The sequence below is a fragment of the Strigops habroptila genome, chromosome 1 (genome assembly GCF_004027225.2).
Source record: "Strigops habroptila isolate Jane chromosome 1, bStrHab1.2.pri, whole genome shotgun sequence".
Taxonomy (NCBI): domain Eukaryota; kingdom Metazoa; phylum Chordata; class Aves; order Psittaciformes; family Psittacidae; genus Strigops; species Strigops habroptila.
In genome coordinates this window covers 119,604,477-119,630,199 of record NC_044277.2, presented here as the reverse complement: position 1 = coordinate 119,630,199, position 25,723 = coordinate 119,604,477, and the positions used below count along the sequence as shown (strand labels likewise).

Below are 25,723 nucleotides of genomic sequence, written 5' to 3'. Positions count from 1 at the left end.
GAAGGCAGTCAATGGCTTGCAATCTCTAAAGACAGTTAATACAATTTACTCAAACTCTCTTTCTCTCTTCATTAGGGCAATTAAAAAAAAAGTAGGTTGTGAGCCAGACTGCTTTTTCTAACAACAGTGGCCTATTCCTGACTGCCACATATTGGCATTGGTGAAGTGTATGGTAGTACAGACATGGCCTTTTGGCCATGGCATATTATGTTACCTTTTTTGGAACTATACTGGTGCAGTATGTGCCAAGACTTCTGAATCACATGAAAAGATACCTGCATTCAAGCAGCATTCACAGATCTCTTGTAGAAGCTGATATATTTATGCTGACCTCATTTTATGACTAAGCAAACACCCACACTCAAAACACACTTAAGAAAATGAGCAGCTGGGTTAAAGAAGTTCATCTATGTGGAAAGTCATTAGATTTCTGCCTGTTTGACTTCCTGGTCTGGCTCATCACAGCATTTGGTGAAGACCATAGCCAACACCAGCAAAACATTACCACAATGGGAGGGGGAAGGGGGAATACGATTCTGTAACCAAGTGCACCAAGTTTAAGAAATGTGATGGAGATTTTCAACACTCAACTGGAAGATGCTATGAACAATCTGAGGCAGCCCTAGTCTGAGCAAGAGGTAGGACTGGATGACTTTCTAAGGTACTTTCCAATTCTTCAATGATTCTGAAAAGAAAAAACAAGCCAACAAAACCACCCCAAAGCACCATGAATGTTGTTCATGACCCTTTTGCTATTTGGAACTGACAACATCAGATCAGTTACCTATCAAAAATCCATCTAAAAATGGTGCTCATATTGCTCAACTGGCATTTTTAGCAGAACAGCCAGGAGGATGAGGCTCGAAAAACTATTATTTCAGACTTCTAATCACAATAGTTTCAGGAAAAGCATAAAATCCTAATCTCCCTGTAGTTGAACACTTTTCCCCTTAAAATGGCTAACCTTCTTCCTTCTGTTTTGTCTGGATCCTATCTGAACATGAAATCAGTAAGCAGCAACAGTCACTATATTCTATGAAGACGGTGCTATGCTCCTTAAAAACATATTATATTTAATGTCAGGAAAGAGTTGCCAGTAAAAGTTTTCTAATAAAAGTAAACTTAGTCCTTTACAATGCAAATTAAGTACTTTTAAAATTTATTTTATTTTTCCTTCCTCACTCGGTACTTCCAAAGGATTAAGATTAAGATTTGTTATTTGCCTTGGCCTTAAGAAAGTAAAGGTCTGTATACTCAAACTCTCAAATCTGGATCATCTGTTTATCTACACTGACAACTTTGATACAATGAAGCCATTTATCTTATTACAGAAAAGCAGATCATGTATGTCCTGCCTACTTTAAAACATTTTATACAACCTGCTGCTATCACCAGTCTGCTTTTAGTGTGTTCCTGATGACATGAAGTATGCACTCAGAATATATTAATAATTTCCACCAATAAAATGCAATTTCTTTCAAGCCCTGCGTTGTATAATATATATCCTCTTAAAATTTGAATTGTCATGGTTGCTGTCTTTTTTCCTATTTTTATTTAACTCTGCAAACTTTGAAATTCATACCAGTAATTACAAGGGAAAGACTGAAACAACAATTCAGCTTTTTTATTTTCTCTATTTCTTACTTGAAATAATTTTTAACTTGCAAATTCCATTTGCTTGTAACCCATTTGCCAACCTGTCAAGGCTTCTTCTCTGTACTGCCTGTCCTGAATAATAGGCTGTGAAGCAAAAGGATGTTGGGGGGGGGGAAGTTCATGATTTTTGCTCAAACATCACAGAAGCTGAGGGAGAAGGAGAAAACAGAGCAATTTCCCTGCAGTGTCAAGTTGCTAAGTACCCATAATTACTTCAATAATCTTTGTCACAACGTGACAAACACTATGTTTCTACCCCACGGTGTGATTTTTTTTTTCCTTCTCTGACAGAATGACAGCAGGTAGTAATTGTGCTACTCAAATGTCAGCCTACACACAATATTGTTCGCAAAGCTTACTTATGAATATTAAAAAGTATGAAAAGGAGTGGATTGTCATATTACTTGTCTATATTTAGATGACTATGATGTCCTTCATAATCCTCAAATAATTTCAGAAACTGTGCAGAGAACTGAGAATGAGGAGAAGCTTCCCAAGTCCTTTTCTAATGACTGTTACTGCTAAGGCACTTTCTGTTCTTTTAGCAAAGCAGCTTCCTCTAGAACAATCAGAAAACACAAACACACATTTTCTTGAATTAGAACAACATCTGACTCCAATACAAGAGGAAAATCAACAACTGACCTTTCTCAAAAGCAATTTAATCCAGATCCATTACATTCCAGTATCAAAAAAACAGTTTCACTAAGGGGATGGGGGACAGGAATTAAAGGACCTAAACACTGTCTGGAAAAGAAGGCAACAAAAGCAGGGATGGGAGAAAGAAAAGGGACCAGCATCACAGATATGCTCCCTATAGCTTCTGTTAAAGCAGAGTACAGTACGGTTGTCTTTGAGACTCAGACTCTTAGGACATAGCCTTATCATAAAGCAGAAAAGCAGACAGCACTCAGCACCATGGCAACATTCACTTGCTTAATTACCAGCTGAGAAGGCTTCCAACAAGAACACTGGAAACGTTTCACAAAACCTGTTTCCCTTACTTTTCCATAGCAAAGCAAAAGATCAGGAAGGCAACAGCAAAGGGACAGAAAAACAGCGAAAAACAAACAAACACACACACAAAAAAACCAACAAACCCAAAAAACCAACAAAGGGACAGAAAAAGACACAAAGGAAATCAACACTTCCATTCAGCATCAAGGAGTTATGCTATAGATGTGCAGTGGTTTCATATCGACAAATTCTCCTATCACCAATATGGAAGTTAATTAACATACCTTTCAGTCGATGACTTAGAATCTGTTCCAGAATGGCCGCAAAATTATTAAATTCAGGGGAAGTATCATCTATAGTCTCAAAACAGGAACGGTCAATCAGAGTCTTGACTGAAAATCTAGAGCAAAAGTACAGGACAATCATAAATTATACGGATAGCTATTGGTTCTCTAAAGTAGAACAGTAGTTTGTATAAACCAAACAATCAAACCAGAAAACCACCTTGATTTCAAGTTCAGTCAAAGCAATGTAAACACATATCACATTGAGAAATGGCCTAGCAATAGAATCATCACTGTTAATCTTAAGCATAAAGACTTAAAAACAAAAAGAAAACAAAAATCCCCACACTTTCTACATAGAAACTAGCTAATTATTTTCCTCTTCTCTGAACTAGTATAATAAAGCTGTAGCAAACAAGTACTCAAAAAGCACCCAACATCAGTTTCTCCTTATAATCCCAAACCGTCATGATTTTTGCTTGACATTTCGTCAACACTCCTTTTATTCCCAAAATCCATGTCCAAGAATCAGGAGTATAAACTTCACCTTATTATGAGAACACTGTAATTTCATCCTAGCAGGAATAATCCAAACATATTATAAAACAATTTTTATGCACTGTTAACTCTGTGCATTAACTCAAGACAGGCTGATTTCCCTGTGAATGGGGGTAATCCCCATTCAGCACCATATTACTTCATTATTATGCCAGAAAATATATCAATTTAAATGATCTAACATTTGAAACTGGAAAGGCTGAATCAAGCCACAGTAAAAAGCAGACAAGGTGTAACTAGTCATCTAGCCAGCTAGTTGACTTTAGTTACACCTGCACTTACACAAATCCATTTTTATTCAGGAGCAGCTAGTGTAAACTTCAAGAAATAAGACAAAAATTGATTTTCCTCTTGCCTTTGCCATTGTAATCATAATCCATTTTTCTTTTCCTTTCTGTTCCTTGTTCTTCAGTTTTTAGTTTCAAGGCAAGTTTCACATGTCCTCAACTTTGAAAGTAACACTTACTTTGAGGCATTATTGTGGTTTTTGCAACATCCCTCTCTGTATTAATGTGAGCCATACTAGAGCCTGAGGCAGTAGTTTTCACAACACTCAAACTTCAACAGTAGCAACTTACGAAGTTCCCACTCTGCCTCTCAGACCCTATACCTGAGCACACTGCTCCCTCAGTTGTGCCAGTTCTACTTTTTATGGAGCTCACTATGAACTGATCTAGATTTTCAGTACTTGAAAGGAGGGGTAGAATGACTCTTAAACATGGAGACATTCATAATAATAATGCTTCACAGCATCTCGACACAGTTCTACAGCACAGGTGCAGAAGCAGCATACTATATAGGCACGGGCAGGAATGAGACTCCTTAAACCAGCAATATTATCATCAAATGCTCTGTACTGTAAAAATAACTGCACTGCATCCTGAGTGGAGTCAGCACTGCCTCCTGATGCTCATTTACTAAATAAAATTATGCTCAAACTGAACTGACATATATTTCAAGAGTTTCAACTCAATTATGTCATACTAAGTAAACTTCTGAATAAAGACTCCCCATCCTACCTTCCCTGCAGGCTTCTATTGTTATAGTGTTTTTAGCAAGACAGGAATCAGAAGTGAGTAGGGTGGGGGAGGAAGCTTCATCTGCAGTGCCAAGTTATGACTCAGTTTTTAACTCCTCCACGTTTTTAACCAATTTTGAGTGAGAGACATGGATGCCCACCAGTAAATTTCTACCTAGTCAGTATCATTGCTACTGACTACTCTAATGGCAGTAATGCTTGTTTCTTCAAAGCTATACCAGAGCTGTGAAATTATGTATAAAAAAACTTCTTAATTTTGAAAAATAAATGTATATAACAATGCCATGACTAAGTATTAACTGTGGCAAGAAGACTTCTCCCACACTGTGCTGGTCTGAAAAAGAGAAGGTACAGCATACCATTCACTCACAGGTACATACACAAGAGAGAGGTGAGTTAGCAGTATAACATACTGGGCTATATATGATAACATAATCTTAAAACTAGAGACACAATCATGACACTATTATGCATAAACTGCAAAACAAAGTGATGTATAATATGTAGCTATGCCTATTTTTCCTCTATTCAGTGTCCTACTTAAAAGTTCACTGATTAGTATTGTATGGGATACATATTCAGAAACGGAGATATATTAAAGAAAAAACACTCAAGAGCAACTCACACACTTCTAAAAAATCAAGATAAGCAATTTTTTTCTTTTTCTTTTTTTTTTAATAATTTTAAAGCATCCCACAATTCAATTGAGGGAGTATATCTAGTTTTAAGGATACAACAATTTTTAAATACCTAGGGTCTGATTAGAAAAGACAGTCTAACCGCCCATCATTAATGGTGGTCTTTCTAAGCGCTCATATTACTGCCACCATGCACTCCATAGAATATTAATTTCCATCACTCTACACTTTCACCAAAAACCTAAACAGCCTCTATAATTATGTCAAGCTTGGCTGAAATTGGCTTTTAGAACTGACAGGGAGGGCAAGTATGTACACCTTATTTCCACAGATCAGGAAAATAACAGTGCTATTAGGCAAAATGTGATTGGCCAGAAATATTTTGGGGAGATATAAAAAATATTTTATGCAAATACTTCTGTGGATATATTGTTGCTTTTTTTTTTTTTTTCCCTTCCCTCTTCCTTCAGAGAGGCAAACATATCTCTAAGTTTAAAGTCACAAGCACATTTAGCATGTTAGATATTCACACTTCACCATGCTTACCATGCGGATTGGAAAAAGGATTTAAGGTACGTAGAAGTGATTGATGCCTTTGAAAAAAGGCTACACTGTAAGCATCAGGTGAGCAATTTTACTCCATCATGAAAGATGCCTCACATATTGTTTCCAGTGTACGGCCTCTCAGAAAAGAAAGCCCATGCTCCTGCAGAGTTATGTGGAACCACTTGGGGACTGAAAGTCAAGAAACTAAAGGTCAGGTCTAAAGCACACAAGAGCTATGAAGAAAATATGTCCATGTGGGTAGAGCTGGAGCAGCTTTCTTGTTTCTCCTTGTTGCTCCCAACTTCACCTTCTCTCTACTGGGCTGCTGCTACAGCACCACTGCACTCTAGAGCAACAGTCTACTTACATTTCAGAGGTTAACTCAGAAATTGTAACAAAAGGGCATGAGAAAGTAAAATGTCTTGAAAACTAACTTAACATTTTCTAAGATGAACTTCCTGGTAGACTGTAGGACCAGAGGAGTGATATAGCCCCAATATCCGTTACTACAAGGTTCCTTTAAAAAATGTCTTTTATCCAATCATTTCCCATTGTGTCACTGCAACAATAGAGTTGGTCTGGGTTGGGGGTTTTTTCATATGGTAACTGTCATTGGAGAGATTCCAATATCAGTGTTTATAAATGACCTTTGTGAACTCGGATGTTTTCAGATTCTTACATAGATTAGATAGATTAGATTCTACATTCTCTGTCACGAATTTAGTCTTGCTTGAGCCAAAAAAAGATGTAGAAACAGTAGCATCCTCCAACCTTAAAAAGACCTTCTGAGTTATACAAGAGGGAAACATTCCTGAATAAGAAAGATTTATAGGAATCTTTTTGGGGTGGGTTCTTCACTGTTTTGCAAGATGCACAAGAAGATCTCCCAAATTTCATTAGTAACTCCAAACCAAAGCCAAACCTTTTGTGGATACATCCCAGGTCTATAGGCTTATTTCCAAAACAGCAACAAGCCTCTAACCAGAAAGCAAATGGGCAGAAAAACTGACTACTATACGAATTTGTCACTTTCCACTGTCAGATTCTGCTCCTCTTAGTTTTCAAGTGAATGGAAGGATTCTGTCACATGTATTTAGCTTGCAATTGGGAAATGTCATTAAAATGCTATTTTAAAGACTGTAAGCTATTAACATAGAATAATCCCCAAGATTATAAACTAATATCCCTTATGCTAGAGAACATGGCTTGGACATGAAACCAGACAGTTCAGCTAAAGGTCAATGTCAGTGTTACTCTTCTGCATATTAGCAAAATCACTATTTTAAAAATACATTTCCTGACAACTGTTCAATTCTGTGTTAACAATCTGTGTTTAAGCTATGACCCTCACTTCCAAGGCCTGTCTCTACTTTTTTTGGTGGTTCTGTCTCTGCATGGATCTATGAATCTTAGGGAAGACTAGATTAAAACAAGGTGAACAACCTAAAACAACCTCAGCATCCAAGGGCACTTACTAAAAATGGAAGGCATCAAACTTTAGGGAGAAGGGTAGGGAGAGAAACAGAGCTTAGATCATGTATTACTTATTCAAATCCTAAAAATTGTTGCAATTTAAATCACGGCTGTGCAGTTACACAAACACAACCATGTATTTTCACACACAACTGGTTTATGAAACTTAATTAACTGCATTACTTTCCATTACTACAGTGCCCCTCAACACTTTGGAAGGAACAGGCTTTTTCATTAAAGCTGTAAATGTAAGGAACTATCCACATCCACACAAGGAGTTAGATGTCATCACTGTAAGAGAAGACTAAAAACCCAAAGCCCATTTTAACTATTAAGTAAAAATCTGCTAAATTGAAGCATTAACAAAAATAGTTCATTAAATTATCACAGACTGTTAACAGATGGCAATTCAGAAGAATATCTTCCTTGTGATCTCTCACCTTCACTGCATAGCAAGCCATATAATCCAAATATCACTAAATCAATTAACTGAAGCTATTTTTACCTGAAATATTTCACATTCTCACAGGATTTTGATTGGAAAGGACTATTATCTTACTGTCTTTGATATTGATTTGGCTATTCCTAACAAATAACACTTTTCAATAACAGAAAAAAGTAAATGACAGTAAAGCACAGAAATTTTTAAAATATTTACTCTTATGCTGGCCGAAGAATAAAAATGTATATAAATGTATGCACATCATAATAACACAAATCTTTTTTCCCCATCATCTTTTCCAAATTTTAAGGTGTATTCACAAACTAGAAACTTCAAGTTTTGTAAAGATACAGCAAAATTAAGTTGTTTTACTGAAAATAATTAAAATACACCAATTTCAAGTAATTTCTGCAGTAGCTCTTTGTTTCATATGTGTTTGACTAAATTTCCTCAGACTTCTAAGCCTCTTTAAATATACTACAACATTTCAAGTGCAGGACAAGGACATGAAATAAAGAAACTGAAAAATAAAATGTAACTGCACAGAGTACAGAAGAGTTTCTCTCAAAGGGGGAGGCAGAGAAAAACAGCAAGCTCTATAGAATACAATATACTCCTTTAAAAAGAACTCTTTATAACCTTTATACTCATCTCATCACTTGATAAAACCACTGTTTTCCTGAGTCTGCAGATTGGCCATATCTGTACCTCTGTAGCAATAGTGAAACTGAAAACTTATGTTTCTTCTATTTGACCTGCTTCCGCAAGTTTGGTAAAAATCTTCTTCTTCTATGTTTTTGTCGCATATCCTTTTCACAGGCGAGAGTAGAGGTCAGCATAAATAGCCTGGGAAAAAGGCAGAATGGTATTGATGCTACTCTGAAACCCAGATGCTAGGACTTGCAGGAATATTGAAGCAAATTCCTTTCAGTAGCCAGATGATACAGTTACACTTTAGAAAACCCACTAACAACGTACAATAAAAGAGGAAAAAAAATTAAAAAAGGAAGATTTTGAAGTCCTAAATTGTTTTTAAATACTGCTGCAGCATTAAGTGGTACATTATTAACATTTCTGAGAATTAAAACATTATAGCTCATACGAGTCTGTTGGAGACCTTCTCCAGATAATATTCCAATTAGTTTGATAACTTAAAAATTTAGCAATTGAAACCAGTGAACTGACAGGGTCACTGCTCCCAGCATATCCAGGTATTTAAAAGTTTGCCATGATGTAATGGGTCAGTACTGCACACTTGGAAACGCTGCATGAATTCAACAATGACAGCAGTGGAAACACTTGCACGGGAAGCCGCGGGAAGTGTTATTAAGCTTGTATAAGCTCAGCACCAAGATGCTACAAAAAAATATTTGCATACACTAGATCTAGCCCGTACTGCAGATCTCCTGATCTAGATTTTGGAGATAAAAATATCCCCTGAAGGCAGGAGCCTCCTCGGGACTGCTCCTGCAGCACCAGCGAGTTAACAAGAACACAGCATTAGCCACTCGACAGCAGCTTGGAAAAGCAGCTTTAGGTTTCACTTCACGTCCAATACACACAAAGTCTGTATTTTAAAAGTGGCCGTACCGCGTCAGTTCGTGAGACATCGACACTACACCAATTCCATTTAAGCGAAGATGAAAACCTCCGTTCACGGAATCACGGAATGGTTTGGGTTGGAAGGGGCCTTAAAAATCACCTAGTTCCAACCCCCTGCCATGGGCAGGGACACCTCACACTAAACCATGTCGCCCAAGGCTCTATCCAACCTGGCCTTGAACACTGCCAGGGATGGAGCATTTACCACTTCTTTGTGCAACCTGTTCCAGTGCCTCACCACCCTCACAGTAAAGAATTTCTTCCAGTTCAACATTGCTCCAGTACCCGCCTTTGGCCCACGAACGCAATCAAGGTGCCGAAAACAAACCTTTCCCCCCAGGAAAAAAAGACCATTTAACAGCTGGTGCGCTCGGGGCGCTGCCAGGTGTGCTCCGACCCCTCGGCCACCCGACAGGCCACGGCTCCCGAGGGAGCTGAGTCAGGATGGAGGCGGCAGGATGAGGAGGCAGGATGAAGCAGCAGGATGAAGGCGGCTGCCTTCTCCCGCCACTGCGTGCCCCGCAGGCCGGCACCCCGGCCTCCCCCCGGCAGGGCGGGCTGCGGCGGGGCTGCACCCGAGCTCCCGCCCCGGGGCGGCCGCTGCGAGCAGGGGCGGAACAGTCCCCTCAAGGCAGGGCTGCCGGCAGCCAGGGCAGCGGGAAAGCGAGGAACGGTCCCCACGGGCAGGGCAGGGCAGGGCAGGGCCGGGCCGGGCCGGGCAGCGCAGGGCAGGCTCACCTGCAGACCGTGATCAAGTTCCGCCTTTCCACCGCGGCGTTGCGAGACGGGACACTCTTCCTACGGGCGGAGACGTTGAGTCCCCCTAAGCCGAGGGACGCCATCTCCGCCGGGGGCAGGTGGAGCTGCCGGGGCTGGCGCCGAGCCTTTGTTCCCGGCCTCCCGGTCTCGAGGATGCTGCGCCCGCCGCCGCACGCGGAGGAGGAGGAGGCCCCCGTGTTTTCCCCGCCGCTCCTCCTCCTCCCGCCGCCCGGCCCGCGCGGGAGGAGCGCCCCGAGGCAGGCGGCAGGTCGGGCGAGGAGGCGCCGGGGTCCCCCCCGCCCCGCTCCCGGCAGCCGGGCAGCCACGGCGCCTCGGGATCACAGCGCCGCAGAGCGCCGGCGCCGCCAGCCAATCGGCGCTCTGGAAGGGCGCGGCACCGCGCACCAGCGGCCCCACTTTCAACGGGGCGCTCTCCCCTTGACGGAAGCGGGCGGGCGGCGGGAAAGGCACCGGCACCTGGGGCGGAGGGAGGATGGCGGGGTCGGGTTCCCGGCCGAGGAAGGTGGGGCGCGTCTCTGGGAGACTTCCTGCGGCTCCCTCCCCTTCTCCCTAACGTCCGTTTCCCCTCATTCGCCTTAGTGTCCCCTCCCTTAGTACATGCCGGTGGGGTTCGGGACCCCGAGTGAGCCCTGTAGCCCTCTAAGCGTCTGCAAAACTGTGGCCTCCTTTTAGTTGTTAGTAATTCCCTTTCAGCGACTTGCTACCCAAGATGAGACAACTTCTCTGGTTGTAGGCTGTGGTGGCCTCGAGTTAACACCGCTGTGAACCATAAGACGCTACAGCTTTATTGCACATTTTACCTTCCTTTCGAGGCCATACTTGTGGGAATATGTGAATTAAATGGTAATGCACTCTGCAGCCGAAGTACAGGTGTCTGTCCCTGCTCTAAACAAAAGCATTATTTCTGAGCATGCTTAGAAGAGCTTTGGTTGTAGGGCTTTGCCTGGGTGTCAAGTTGTGCAAGAGACACATGGAATGAAATAATAGAATCATAGGATAGTTAGGGTTGGAAAGGACCTTAAGATCACCTAGTTGAAGTTCAAGTCACTGTAAAATGGGATGATACAGCACTTCTGAAGAAAAACTGGTAGTAAATTAATTGTGTTTTGTAGGGTGTGAAGGAGTGGATTTGGCTGGATAGTCGGGGAGATGTGAAGCTGTATGGATTAATTTGTTTTCCTTTATGAGAGGAAGTTCCCTTTCTGCTTAAGAAAATAACTTTATTTGTGTGCAACAAGGATGAATAGTGACATAAATTGTAGTGCAAATCTTTATTCTATTGAGTTATGCATATGATAATTCCTAAATGCGTCTGTTAAAGTCTAAGCTATCCATTCCTATTGACAAAATATAAAAAATTCTACTTACAGACATGCAAATCCCCACTGGACTATGGCTTCCTCAGAGAATGTCACTTGTAGGTATGTTATTTCATAGAGATGCAATCACAGAACTGTGCCCAGTTATTGACTGCCAATGTTACCTGAAGAGGAATTGTCTTGATGGAAGAACGTTAAAAAGTAGATTTCCATATAGTTGACCATGTTTTCATATATAGTAGCTTAAAATGCCTTTTTTTTTCTTAATCAGGAGATATTTGATAAATTGTTTCAAGTGTTGTTACCTCTTTCCAAACCTTCCAAGATCATCTTGATCATTCCTTGATATGCTGTATTTTCACCCCACTCAGCATACAGCTGAAAAAGTTTGAACTAATCTTTATCTTCACTGAAGTTTATATCAAATGGTAAGTTCTGCCTTCCCTAAGGTAAAGCTTTATCTTTGCTTGGGTGGATTTTTTTTCCCAAGTGCGTTATGATTCAAATTCACTGTGAGGTAGTTCGTCAGTCTGTTTCCTGCCTTTCTTCCTCTCCTCTCCAACATAAAAGAAGTGGGAGAGCAGGTAAACCTGAAGGTGGATATACTTTCTCTTCCTATTCTGAAAGCAAGCCTAATATTTTTGGATGAAATGGCTCTACTAGAAGAAGATTGGAACAAACTATTGTTCTTTACTTTTTCTTTCAGACAATCAAAGGAAAATATTCAGTGTGTTACTTGTTGACTCTCAGAAATGAAGCCTGCTTTCAGGTTTCTTTCTGCTTCGCAGAATCTTTGTCTCTGTAGCTCCTATTAAGAGATTTGTGCAGCTTGAGTAATCTTTCAATTAAGTTCAAGATGAGGCTGAAGTAGACTTAATTTCTGCTGTAGATGAGAGATTTCAACTGCAAGGTCTGTTGCTGAACTTATGATAAATGTACTGGATAATTACCAATACTTTACAAAAAACAAACAAAACCAAACAACAGGACAACTCTTCCACATATATCAAAAGCAAAAATATCTTCTCTGTTCTTCTCTTCTGCCTTATTTCCAGGAACTTTAACTTTTTTCTTTTTATACTTGAAAGAGGTTTAAGATGAAATAAGGCTTATCTGTTAGACCAAGCTGTCAGTTTCAATATTGGTAGTTTTTAGTCCTCAAGTAGAGGAATCTTCTCAAAGATCATTGCTTTCTTTCAAACATAATTTATCTAATACTGCTGTCTTATCAAAGCAGGAACTGTAAAAATGTTCAGAAGACTTCAAAAGAATAAAAAAAAAATAAATAAATTGAGTATCATCAGCTGCTTTAGACTTAAGAAAGCTAAATAAATTTATCAGGAAATTTACTGTAGTAAGTCTTGCATTTTTAATGTCTCTCTGTAAGGAAATAGGCTAAGGAAAAAAATCTTATGGTCTTCAACTACCTGATAGGAGGATAGAGGGATCAGTCAGGCTCTTTGAGGAGAGAATAGGAAAAAGTTAAGGGGCAATTGTCATAAGCTGCAACAAGGGATAGATATTAGGAAAATACTTGATAGCAAAGATGTTCAGACACTGAAGTGGGTTGCTCAGAGCAGCTGTACAATGTTTGTCCTGGAGATACTCAAAAGTTAGCTGGATGAAGAACCAGAATGCCCTTTTCTAACTTCAAAGGTGGCCCTGCTTTCAGCAGGTAGAAAAATCATCATAGAATCATCGAATGGTTTGGGTTGGAAGGGACCTTAAAGATCACCTAGTTCCAACTTTCCGTTCCAGTGGGAATGGCTTTAAGCTGAAAGACAGTAGATTTAGATTTGATATTAGGAAGTTCTTTACTGTGAGAGCGCTGAGACACTGGAACAGGGTGCCCAAAGAAGTTGTGGCTGCCCCATCCCTGGCAGTGTTCAAGGCCAGGTTGGACACAGGGGCTTTGAGCAACCTGGTCTAGTAGAAGATGTCCTTGCCCATGGCAGGGGGGTTGGAACTGGGTGACCTTTAAGGTCCCTTCTAACCCAAACCATTCTGTGATATAATTCTATATGGCTTCACTTAGAAGTCAGTCTCTGTAAAACATGGGCATGAGTAATGAGTGATTCTGAAAAAGTATGGGAAAAAAAACCCCAAACAACCAAACCAAACCAAACCAAACCCAAACCTACTGGGAACTTACTCCTGTTTAATTTTGACCATATGAAGCTGGAACATATTACTTACTTCAAATATTCAGAAACAGTATTACTGAAGTAGGGATTTTAATTGTCACTATATGAATAAATACAGCAGCTATGACTGGTAGGAAGCAATGAGGAGTATTAATTGGTTAAAATCGATTTGGATTTATAGATAGCAATGCCTGTATGAAAATCACTACATCTCAAAGAACAAGAGACTCAGAAGTGTTTCTTCAGATTTACTGGCTTTCAGTCAATAAGAAGATGACTTTTAAATAGATTGTTTGCATAACTGAAGTGGCAAAACTCCATTAAAGGTATTCTTAATTTAAAAAGCTGTGACGTGCTCCTCTTTCAGGTTTGACAGAATTCATTCACTTGAACTGTTTTCTGAAGGCATAAGCACATCGGAAAATAAAATCTAAAAGTCAGAATTTTTATTTCATTTGTAGTGAGTTTGTGTCTCAGTACAGTTTGCAACTTTAAAACTTCGTTCTGAACAATTTAAATATTTACAAGGTTTCATGTGAACAAACTTACTACACAGGTTGTGTACTGAGTCTGTCAGGGATAGAGTTTATTTATATGGTGCTGTGTTCAGGATTTCTTACTGAAACAGTGCTGGTAACACACCAATATTTCAACTGTTGCTGAACAGTGTTTATACAGTATCAAGGCCTTCCCTGTTTCTCATGCTATCCAGCCAGCTGGGAGTGCACAACAAGCTGGGAGGGGACACAGTCAAGCCAGCTGACCCAGACTGACCAAAGGGGTATTCCACAGTGTATGACGTTGTGCTCAGTGATAAAAGCTCAGGGAGAGAAGGAGGAAGCAGGGACATTTGAGGTTCCGGCATTTGTCTTCCCAAGTAACCGTTACGGAATGATGAAGTCCTGCTTCCCTGGAAACAGCTAAACATCTGCTGTCAATGTGAAGTAGTGAATGTTTTCCTTATTCTGCTTTGCTTGCATGCACTGCTTTGCATCATTTATGAAACTGTCATTAACTCAACCACAATTTTTCTTGCTTTTGCCCTTCCAGTTCACTCTCTGATCATACTGGGCAGAAGCGAGTGAGTGGCTGTGTGGGGCTTAGCTGCTGGCCAGGTTTAACCCACAACAAGTTGACACTGTGCTGTGATTTGCAGTAGGAGGAAATGAACTTGATATCAAGATATCATGATGTAAAACTTCCTCACTTAGGAGCAAAACACAAACTGGTTATGACACATTTAGTGTGAGATGTGATATATTTTACTATTGCACTTTAGAATAGTTTTGAGTATATAAATAGTTTGGAGCAAAGCTCATGGGTTTCAGTCAGTTGCTTAGCTATGTGTGCATGCAGCAGGCATACATGCTTGCTGTTTTGAACAGGTTTTGGCTTTTTTTGTTTGTTGTGCCCTTTTTTTTCTATTTTTTTTTTTCAGCAGCAACCTCTACTATCTGTGTATATTTGATTTACCAATATCTTAGTACTGAAACCTCGTAGGTACCATTTGGAGCTCTAGTTGCAAAGCACCCTTTTCTATATGAATTCTCAGAAATGGTAGATTTATCAGATTATTTGTGGATCTTGCACTTTGGCGTTATTGTTTATCCTTATGTCTTAAAAAAATCTGTACAGGATGATTTAAAAGAAAGGCTTGGGGGGGGGGTAGAAAGTGGAATTCCACCCACCTTCTTTTTTGGCATCCTGCTGATACTTAATTCTGTGGAAGGAGCGAAAGGAATCGAGGAAGGCAGAGTACCATATGCCTTTTTAGAGCATACTTGGGTGACAGTCATGAACAGAAGGAGCATAAGAATAAGACCTGAATTCTGCAAAATGATGTCATCATAGTAGAATTGGCCAAGAAAAACTAGACGTCGAAATATGAAGTACGTTTGTGATTTAGGACAAGAAGGTTGTGAATTTCAATCTAGTTTTAAAAATTGTTGCAAGTCAGTTTAAGGTTGCTTGCCTCAAATGAGTAGGAAAGCAATATTTGAAGGCATTGTGGCTTCGACACTGGAAGACAGCTTTAGCAAGTTATGCTTCTGAACCATAAATGGGATTACTGCTTTATGCCAGGGCACACAAATTTTAATCTATATTCATTTCTCTTGATTATTCTCTTTGCATATTCTAAAGTTGTTATGTTATTAACATGTAGATGAGGCCCTTAGTGACATAGTTTAGTGGTGGACTTGGCAGTCCTGGAGTAACAGTTGGACTTGATGATCTTAAAGGTCTTTTCCAACCTAAATGATTCTGATTCTATTAAAAGGTATTACACTTTTCCTTTGTGACTTTAAATATTTGCATTGCCACTTGGTGGCCTCATTTGATCAGGTAATCATAGAATTATAGAATGGTTAGGGTTGGAAAGGACCTTAAGATCATCTGGTTCCAGCACCCCTGCCATGAGTAGGGATGCCTCACCGTAGACCATGTCGCCCAAGGCTCTGTCCAACCTGGCCTTGAACACTGCCAGGGATGGAGCATTCACAACTTCTTTGTGCAACCTGTTCCAGTGCCTCACCACCCTCACAGTAAAGAACTTCTTCCTTGTATCTAGCCCAAACTTCCTTGAACCTGATCCTTTAAAGAAGTATGTCCTTTCACTGCTTGGTGCGTATTCATTTTGTTTTTAGCTACTTCCTCTATTTGCTGTGATTCCTTAATGTTTTTATTATAAAGATTACTAATTACCCTAGGCTGGTTGTTATCTGGGTATTATAATTCTGGTGATAGAGATGAACATTGCAAATGTTTACCCTAGATACATGAGAAATGTTGCACACATTTCTCTAGGGAAAGTACACTTTTCTGTCAATTCCTACTGAAATAGATGCAGAGAAACAATAACATGTATCCGTATCTGGTGTCATAGATCCTAGAATTGTTAACTGCTAATTGGCTCCGCATACAAGTAGTTTCTGCTATTGCAGGAATTATATTCTCTTTCCAGAGTGCGGGCTTTTTCAGACTGCATTCCTGTGGGACAGGCCTTGGTGGCTGTAACCCTGTTCCTTGCTGTGCCTTTCCAAGTCTGTTAATACCATCAGTAATGCTACTTAGCTTCTGTACAGTGACTGGTAGATCTCTTCAGGTAATCCAATGTGGGTTGTGCATGTGCTGTTTTACACACCTCTGCCTCCTGCATACTATCTTGGCTTTCATTTCTCCTAAAATCATAGCTTTATCCCATTTAAATGGTTGAAACTTTGGCCATCTTATGCACTGACTGTCCCATAACTTGCATTTTGGTGATTATTGCTCACAGAATCTACTATGCTATTAGTAGTTTAATAATGTTAATACAACTTCCTAGTTCCTGTACTTTTCTTTCTATAAAACTAAAATTTTTGCTACTTCTATCCACATTTAATTCCCATGTGACATTATTAAATCTCAGGTAAATAACATTCAGAGATGAATTTATATATATGTATTTACTTCATGGGGTTTGAATGTTGCATATAATAGCCCCAATTTTGATAATTTACTAATCAATGTTGTACATCAATGGTGTCCAAAATTCCAGTTGTAACTTCTACTCCCTCTAAAATGGTATCCTCAAAACCTCTTGGTATGTTGCACTCAATAACATGGAATCCATTTCTTGGTCAATGTTACAAATGTCCCTTTAAGAAAAGGGATATATCTGTTCTGCCTTGGAAAAGTCAAAATAAATGCTTTGTTCACTGTAATATGCACTCAATTAATTTGCTGCCACTGAGTAGTATCTTGTATTACCAAAATTGAGAATTGTGTCTCAATGGGAATCTTGGGTTTAAAAAATTAAACAACAGCAACAACAAAAGTGTGAACTAAACATTTGACCTTTTTTTGTTGTCGTTTTTTGCTTGTTTCAATTTCTGCTTCACTTCCAGTTTTCACCCTTGGTTTAACCGTGCCTGGTGTTTTCCACATGTATTTCGGTTTATGTGATTGTTCAGGTTCCATCACAAATGTTGTAGTTTATTTTGATTTTTAGCCAAGTAAGTAGAAATAAAGTATCCAAGTTAAATTGCTGCTTCAAGCCCCCATAATCAGAATGTTAAAAATCTGATTTTAACATTCCCTTAAAATCAGAAATGAATTAAAATTGTAAGATTATTTCTGGCATCATGTAACATAGATGCTATGGTTTAGCTTTCACACTTGTCTGCCATAATTTGAGTAGTGGAGACATGTATCCAATGTTTTCATGATCTTTGGTACAAAAGAGCTTTCCATTGACACTAGAGGTAGGGTCTATTATCAACAAAAAGCAGGATGCTTGCTATTCCCTTGTAATCCAAACAAATATTCATTATTTCGTACCTAATGTAATTATTAATATACAGTTATTAGTAAAAATAAAAACATTCAAACGTCAATCTGACAAAGCCTGACAATTAATGTATGCTGCTTCTTTTAATAGCCTTTCTGCTGGTGATGTTTCTGGTGAGATTTCCCATACACCTTACTCACTGTTAATTTTTAATAGCAAAGCCTATAACATAACATTCTTCCTTTTTGTTAACTTATTTGCCTTCCCATAATCAAAATTGCAACTGGAACTACGTAGGCATTTTTCTATTCTGGAGTTTTACTTGACATGCATAAGGTCCTGCTTTATTTATAATTGGAGCTAGTCCATCCCATTTACAGTTTAGACTGTAAACTTGTGTGGAAAATATGGAACATTACTTTCCATCCTCCTTGCCATTCTGCAGAGTAGTGGTTTGTTCTTGTTTGTTTATCCATGCACTGAGCATTCCTTCCCATCTGACTTGCAATAACAACATTAATCTCTTTCCAGTGTTTAGATAGGGTCTGTATCCATTCTTCAGTTAGAAGATTAGGCAGTCTTTTTTTTTGCTCCCAGTCATAGCTCTAAATCACGTGAACTTGTGAGAAGCTGTTGTGGCTCTCGGGTCATTAAAATGACAAGATGATGGGATATCCCAAACTTCCGAGTAATTTTTCTCCATTTTGCCTAGTGCTATTTTTATAGTCTCATTGGTTCATTCAATTTACCTTGAACTTTGCTTCTCCAGCCTTCAAATAATACCTTGCTGATTTGCCCTGGAAAATACATTCATTGCTCCAAGTAAATTTATTCGTTTAATTCTTGTCTGGAAAATACAACATTCGATGCCTGCACTCTGGTAGACTTGGCTGTAGCTTTCTTTACTGGAACTACCTCAACACATTTTGTCAATGGATCTAGTATTAGCAAACAATACTTAATCCCACTTTGCATGGTAGGTGGGACTACACATGGTCTAGTGTAGTCCATTTGTATCCTAGCTTGTGGTTTATGAATTCTCTAATGTTTTAGTGTTATTTTTCTCTTAGCAGGGGTGTTTGCCACAGCAGTAGCTAAGCAATTATGTACCCATCTGTTTTCACCTTTGGCCAACAATCTATCTTCTAACACTACCTTCTGTATTCAGGCAACCTCTATATGATCTTGTTCATGCACCTATTGAAACAAATCCATTTGAAGGTTATATGGTGCTCTCCATCTACAAGTGTTTTTTATCTGACCACACTGTGCTCTTTATGCTTCACCCGCCTACTAGCATCTATAGTAATCGCCCCTCAATTTCCTCATTTACATGTTGTAGAGTGGCTAGGTCTTTGATACCTTGCTTTGTGCAATTTTCTTTGTTTTGTTTTCAAAACAGGTGTTTCTTCAAATGTTAATTCTACTGGGATCACCACAACCTCCTTGCCAAGGGCATCTGCTTGACTATTCCAGTGCTGCTCCTTCTGTATTTTTCCCCTTGGTATGCTTTTATACGACCTGCATATTTTTTTTGTCTCTTTTTTTTTTAAACTATGTTCAGGATTTCCGTTCCATGATTGAGGCTACCAAATTTCCATTCTGTGTTTGTTCTGTGTTGGTAACCAATTAGTTAAAGCTCAATATATCCGGTCTGAAACTACGTACAAAGCCAGATCATTTCCTTCAGGTTCCTCTTTTAACATTGTTAGCAGAGCTTGTAGCTCTGCTGTTCGTGCAGAGTGAGGGCAAGCAGCTCTTTTTGTTTTTCATGGGGGTTGCAGCATATATAATTGAGGATTTTCTATCCTTCTGATAAAAAACTGGACCCATCTGAACCACACTGAATAACCTGTGGCACAAAGTCAGCAACGGAGCTTTTATCTGGTGAAAGACAGATAAACAGGTAAAGTTTGAACTAGTGCAGTTCTGCTTCTTTCTGTTCTTTCCTTTCTGTTTGTGAGATTTCTTCACTAATTTGATTAGTGGTGTACTGATTTCTGTAAAAGTAAGGATATTCTTACAGAAATGTAAACAATTCCAAAAATGAATCTAATACAATTATTATTGTATATTGTGGGAGCATGGACTCTCATAGTCAGTTCTACCCTTTAGTGGTTCCAGCATCACTTCCTGACCTAAAACTATTTCTGAATATTTCACTTCAGGTTGTACCAACTGAGATTTGTCATGATTAGATTTAAAGCCTGTGTTTTAAGTAATGCTGATTACTTCTTGGGTATATTCCTTTACTTTCAATTAGTTTTCCTGCTATATATCATCCATGTATGATGCAACATAACACATTTTGATGGTAATTTCGTCCACATTTGATACATTTGATCTGAAAGTCTTGAGGTACATGGATAGAACAATATTGCTTTCCCTTACAGGTAAATGCTTGGTTTTACCAGCTTTGCTCTGCTGGTGGAATTGCAAAGAAAGTGTTGGCTAAGTCAGTAACAAAAAATCACTGAGATATTCTGCTTAGTGCTACAAGAATTTCAGGCATGTTTCTACCACAAACAACCTGAGAGGTAGCTACCTTATTTATGTGTTAAAAATACACTTTTAGACTTTTTTCTTTGCTTTTAACCTTTGACAAAATGGGAAGTTAAAATTATAGGTCTCTGTACTAGGACCTTGCTTTCCTGCAAGCTTGTTGATGGTGGGTTGGAATCCTTCTGCTTCTTGCATGCGTTGAATACTGGGTTTTGGGAAGGAGGATCTGGACCTTCAATTAATACACAACTTCTATTATTCCACATTTTAACTTACAGACACACAAAACTTGAGGAAATTCTGTTACCCAAATATCCACTGTTTTTATTTCCTCCGGATTCTTAATAACAAAACATCAGTGACTTGCAGGAATCACTCCACCCTCACCTCCCACTGGTCAGCACCAATTCCTCCAACATCCGTAGCAAAATCTGCAGCTAATACATTTTGTTTCAGCAAAGCTGTGCCAATTATTCCCTGCTGTTTATAGGAGGGATCCTCCCATTCCTATACTCAGAAGGAACTCTTGAACTTGGCAGCTATTTAACTGCAGACAGAGATCTTAATATAGGTGCGTGAACATCCTTTCATGCATATAATACAAGTTTTATCATTTTCCCACTTTCTTGAGTTCCAGCTGGAACAAATATTCGTTGGAGAGTGTGTATTGACACTACAGTATCAATTAACAGTATTGGCCGTTTGCATTGGTTATATTGTAATTTTACCACTAGGCCAGGCACAGGTAGATAGCAGAGTGTCCCTAGTCTTTGTTATTTAGAGAAAGATACTTGAGGGCTTCACTGAGAGGGAACTGTTATGTTCAGTAGTTTTCGTTCCTTCTCCTCATCTTTACTAGTTATCTTGAGAAAACAAGCCAACAAGGAATTTATGGATTCTATCCCATTTTCTCATATCTTTGCCTCTTTTTCTTAAATTTTAACATGTTAAAAAAAAAAAAAAAAGCTTTCCTGTAGTCCCATTGGGATACCCTAAAGGAAGTTGTTATAATGTTCTCCAAGGGTCCTTTGCTGTTATTGTTACCATCTCTTTTTATGCAGAGCTAAACTCACATCCAGGACTGTTTTCCCTTTTCTGTTGCTTTTGATCTTTATTTTTAAATGGAGGCTGTAGGTCATTTATGACCGTATTTCTGAAAATTATAGTATGTGCAGACCTTTTATCAGATCCTTCGGACTGAGATTTCTGTGACTTCCTTCTTACCTTCATTACCTTGCCCATTTGTTAAGGCTGAATGGCAGCTTCTCCCATTGTATTTCTGCTTGATTCACAGGTTCTAGAATTATTCTTGCTCACTTAGGCCTTGTATCACTGCTACTTGAAAGGCACTGTGGTTCTATGAACTCAGATACTTCCCCAGATGCCCATCCCAACAATTTTTCCAGGATTATATGATTTTACATTGTCATAGTGTTCTAGATGAATAACCTGCTAGCCAAATCTCCTTTCAGTGCTAGGATAACTGTTCTGAGACATCTACCAGCTGAATTTCTTCCAGGAGATTCTTCCTGTAGCTGATAATCATACTCCACTCTGAGGCAGTGTTTTTAGAGGCTGTGCATTCTTTACTAGTTTAGGAAAGTAAATCCTTAAGGTCTGGAAGCCACATTTTACAAGTTTCTGAATTCAGTGGCCTCAGTTAAAAAATTACTCTTGCTTGCTATGCAATCAGGTCAGTTGCTGTTGTTATAATATCCCAAGTTTTAGGAGCAACACAAGCAAGCAGGAGTAGCCAGTGCTGTGACTTCTAGTTTTACTATGGTTTTGGTTGTAACTGTGTAACTGGGTCAGTAAAAGCCTATTTTGTTCTCACATTAACATGAATTTTCAGTATAGTTGTGGACATGTGTGGAAACTCCATATATCCCTGTGTTATTCTGGATAGAGAAATGTTAGCATATTCATTGTATATATTTGGCAGTTGTGTCCTGAGTGACTGCTATTGAAGTAAAAGGGCTCTCTGAGTGTGCAGAAACAGCAGTAAACTAGTATGTAGAAGAGAAGAACGTCGCCAGGAGTAGTCAGCATGGATTCACCAAGGGTAAATCTTGCTTGACTAATCGGATAGCCTTCTGTGATGACACGGCAGGATGGGTTGACGAGGGCAGGGCAGTGGATGTTATCTACCTTGACTTCTGCAAGGCTTTTGACACTGTCTCCATAACATCCTCGTAGGTAAGCTTAGGGAGATTGTGGAGTCTCCCTTTCTGGAGACTTTCAAAACCCACCTGAACGTGTTCCTGTGTAACCTAATCTTGGTAACACTGCCTTGCAGGGGGGTTGGACTAGGTGATCTCCAGAGGTGCCTTCCAACCCTAATGATCCCGTGGTTATACACCTAGGTCAAAAGGGAGACAAAAGTCTGACTTTTTATTATCATCGAGGTAAAAGTTGATGCACAACAGAGGTTTCAGTAATGTTTGGCATTATTTCTACTCATATTTTGCTGGTGTAGAAGATATATATCTAGAGATAGATAGATAAACACACACATATTTCTTTTTTTCTGTTGTTCATTCCTCTATTTTTCCATATATTCACATAAATACATGTGAAGAAGAAAGGAGATTTTCATAGGTGAACAATGTCATTATTGCTTTCCTCTGGTTCCTGTCATGGTTTAACACTAATGTGTGAGTCATCTGATATGGCACGATAATCAAATCGTTATCTGCATTCATGTGATTCTGAATGAGAGAACAGTTTACTCAGTTTACCATTATCAGAATAGCCATCACTATTAACACTGTGATAGCACAAAGGATATTTTGATCACTACCATAATGGTGGCAGATAAAATAACTTCTACCCATATTTGGGGTTAAAAGGTTTATGAGGAACATCTTAATATGAAATCTTAGTGTAAGCATTTTTCTGCCTGCTTCTCTTTTCCCTCTTGTGAAGCAGGGGAAATTATCAGTCAGGTGCCAGATTTAACTGTGACAAGGTGAACTCTGTAACAAATCAGGTATGATCACCCAATCTAACTCCCAGTATATGAAAAGACCAGCCGTGCACTCATGATCCTATAGACTTATCGTCATTTTTAGACCTTACAGAAGCATGTACATATGCTTTTCCTGAGACATCTATCACTCTTAAATAGTTCAGTCTACTTGAAATATAAATATAGGTGGAGATAAATTAGGCAAGTAGGTAGTAATTCTACCCTGTGAAGTGACCCACCACACCAGTATTCCAAAAGATTATTTGTCACAGATATATTTGTGACAAGATGAAGTACCACATTTCAAATAATTTTTGTTCTTGTAAACATGATTTTACATACACATTAGATTTGGGCTATCCAGTTGGTGTGTGAGAAATTCTTCCTGTTCCTGTCACATACAGTAACAAGCTTCTTTCTTTGATAATGTGTTGCCAAGGTGTTCCATCAATAACATAGGCAGATATGTTCTCCTCCCTCATGTGCACTATACCATGGAATCAGTTTTGGTTATATGGCTTGGCCTTGTTGTGGTCACACCTGCTTATAACTACCAACTCAATGTATGTCTTCATGAACTAGTTGACAGCCATGCACGATCACTGAACAATTCATCTATTTTCTTTAGGAGATGGGATATCCTAGAAATATATCTGTCCCCAGACACCATGGAAAATGATAAAATGCCTTCTGCAAATTCTGCAAATGGCCCGTGACGTGGAGTCACTACCAGATCATTTCCTCTAGTGGTTAGATAAAAGGCTTTGTTTGCATGCCACCAAGTCCCGTAGATAATTACCAGAGGTAGTTTAAAACAGATCTCTAAATTCAGTTGTGCTCCGTAGTATTAACTATACAAGGAACCCCAGAGGATGCTCCCACTGAGGAATCCCTGTAGTATTTAATAAGCATACCTTGCTGACAGGGGAAACTTGTGGGTCCTTAGGAGTGTGGGCCTTAAGATCTCTAATTTCTGGAGAACAACATTCCTACTGTGCCAGGTGCAGACACTATATGCAAGGTATATAGGCCTTTTCTTATAGTAGCAAGTATCTCAGTTTGACCAAGCGCTCAAATGAGCTCAAATGAGGTGATGAGAGTTGCTTCCTTGAACATTGTCCCATAATAACAAAATCGCTTACTCTTAGTGAATGGTGACGTGGAACACAGGGCTGCTCCGAACACTTTATTAAGTCAGGATGAGCTGTTAATCATTCATTGCTTGTTGCGGACTATAAAAATAAATAAAGGAATTACATTTAGGGTCATGACCCTTCCACGGGGTTGTGTGTCATTGTGTGCAAGCAGAATGTAAAATGGGAGGAGGTAGTGACTCAAGATTGGGTTAGAAAGGAGGAAGTCTAGAGTGCAAAAGGTGAGGAAATCGGAACATGAACAGAGATCACTTCATTCCTTCAATTATCTCTGATGGTGCTGGAACACTGACCTACAGCCTTCATCTCCTGTTCTGTCTGGCAAGCAGAAAAGAAATCATGTTGTGATTTCACGTTCCATGCAGAGAATCATAGAATTACAGAATCATAGAATAGTTAGGGTCAGAAAGGACCTTAAGATCATCTAGTTCCAACCCCCTGCCATGGGCAGGGACACCTCGCACTAAACCATGTCGCCCAAGGCTCTGTCCAGCCTGGCCTTGAACACTGCCAGGGATGGAGCGTTCATAACTTTCTTGGGGAGGAAGGGAAGAAAGCATTGGGGAAGACCCCTCAGGCTTGCTGATTAGTTAAATACTTTGTATTGGTTCTTTCTTCTGTTTATTGGTAAGGAAGGTGCCTGTTTACCAATATTACTCTATTATTTAGGCCATGCTTAGCACTCCTTAAATGTCATTGATCATGTTGCTGTTTAATATGGTATGTCACTTTTATACAAGAAATGAATAAGAAATAAACAAGAATAAAGATGAAATTTGGATTTGCAAGACAGAAGTCCAATGAATTCAATTTTCAGTGGGAAATATATGGAAATAGGTTATTTTGCCCTTGATATGGATGATATTTGGGAGTAGAGCAATAACGCTTGTTAGAATTAGAATACATTTTAATGACCTTATGATGTGTCAGCTTGTCAGAACTGGAGTGAGTTTTGACTGAAAAGAAAGAACAGGGGAAAATGGTATTTTGAATAAGTGAGATAAGTTTTAGTTTAGAATAGTGGTAGAAGTTTAAGTAAGATAATATTATTGTAGTATAGGTATTAATTAAATTATATCAAGCACTATAATACTGTACCCTGTGGAAGCTGCATATATGAAGTAGATGCTGTGAATATAAGACAGTTAAGAAACGTTTTTTAGGGTTTTTCTAGGCTGGCACTCATGTAGATTCTTACATAGCAGAATTATCAATGAAATAGAATGTTTTACTGACTTGAGAAGACAACTCTTCTATTTTTAAAAAGTATAAAATCTATAAAATAAAACAGATCAGCAGTGAAAAGCTGACAACTAAATGCTATGCAGCTGTTTGGCCAATGATGAGGCAACTTGAATTGTGCTCACTAATGACTTGAGAGCCTGTGGCTT

At 39.1% G+C, this 25,723-nt stretch overlaps 2 protein-coding genes across 5 annotated transcripts in view; one reads left to right on the top strand and one right to left on the bottom strand.

Moving 5' to 3' along the window:
* The window catches only part of RUNDC3B (RUN domain containing 3B), a 50,654-nt gene extending 40,309 nt beyond the window's left edge, over positions 1-10,345 (bottom strand). Inside the window, exons 1-2 of the mRNA XM_030497124.1 lie at positions 9,934-10,345; positions 2,898-3,013 (exon numbers count right to left, since the gene is read on the bottom strand). Coding sequence (XP_030352984.1) covers positions 2,898-3,013; positions 9,934-10,037 — 220 coding nt within the window. The 5' untranslated portion in view covers positions 10,038-10,345. The remainder of the gene's footprint in view (positions 1-2,897; positions 3,014-9,933) is intronic.
* A 9,093-nt stretch (positions 10,346-19,438) lies between these two features.
* Positions 19,439-25,723, top strand: part of ABCB1 (ATP binding cassette subfamily B member 1) — a 54,891-nt gene continuing 48,606 nt past the window's right edge. For 3 of the 4 annotated variants that reach the window (XM_030496961.1, XM_030496950.1, XM_030496942.1), the window contains exon 1: positions 19,445-19,614. The gene's annotated coding sequence lies outside the window, so the exon portion shown is untranslated. Of the gene's footprint in view, positions 19,615-25,723 lie in introns of all 4 variants that reach the window. The other variant, XM_030496981.1, reaches the window with a different exon arrangement.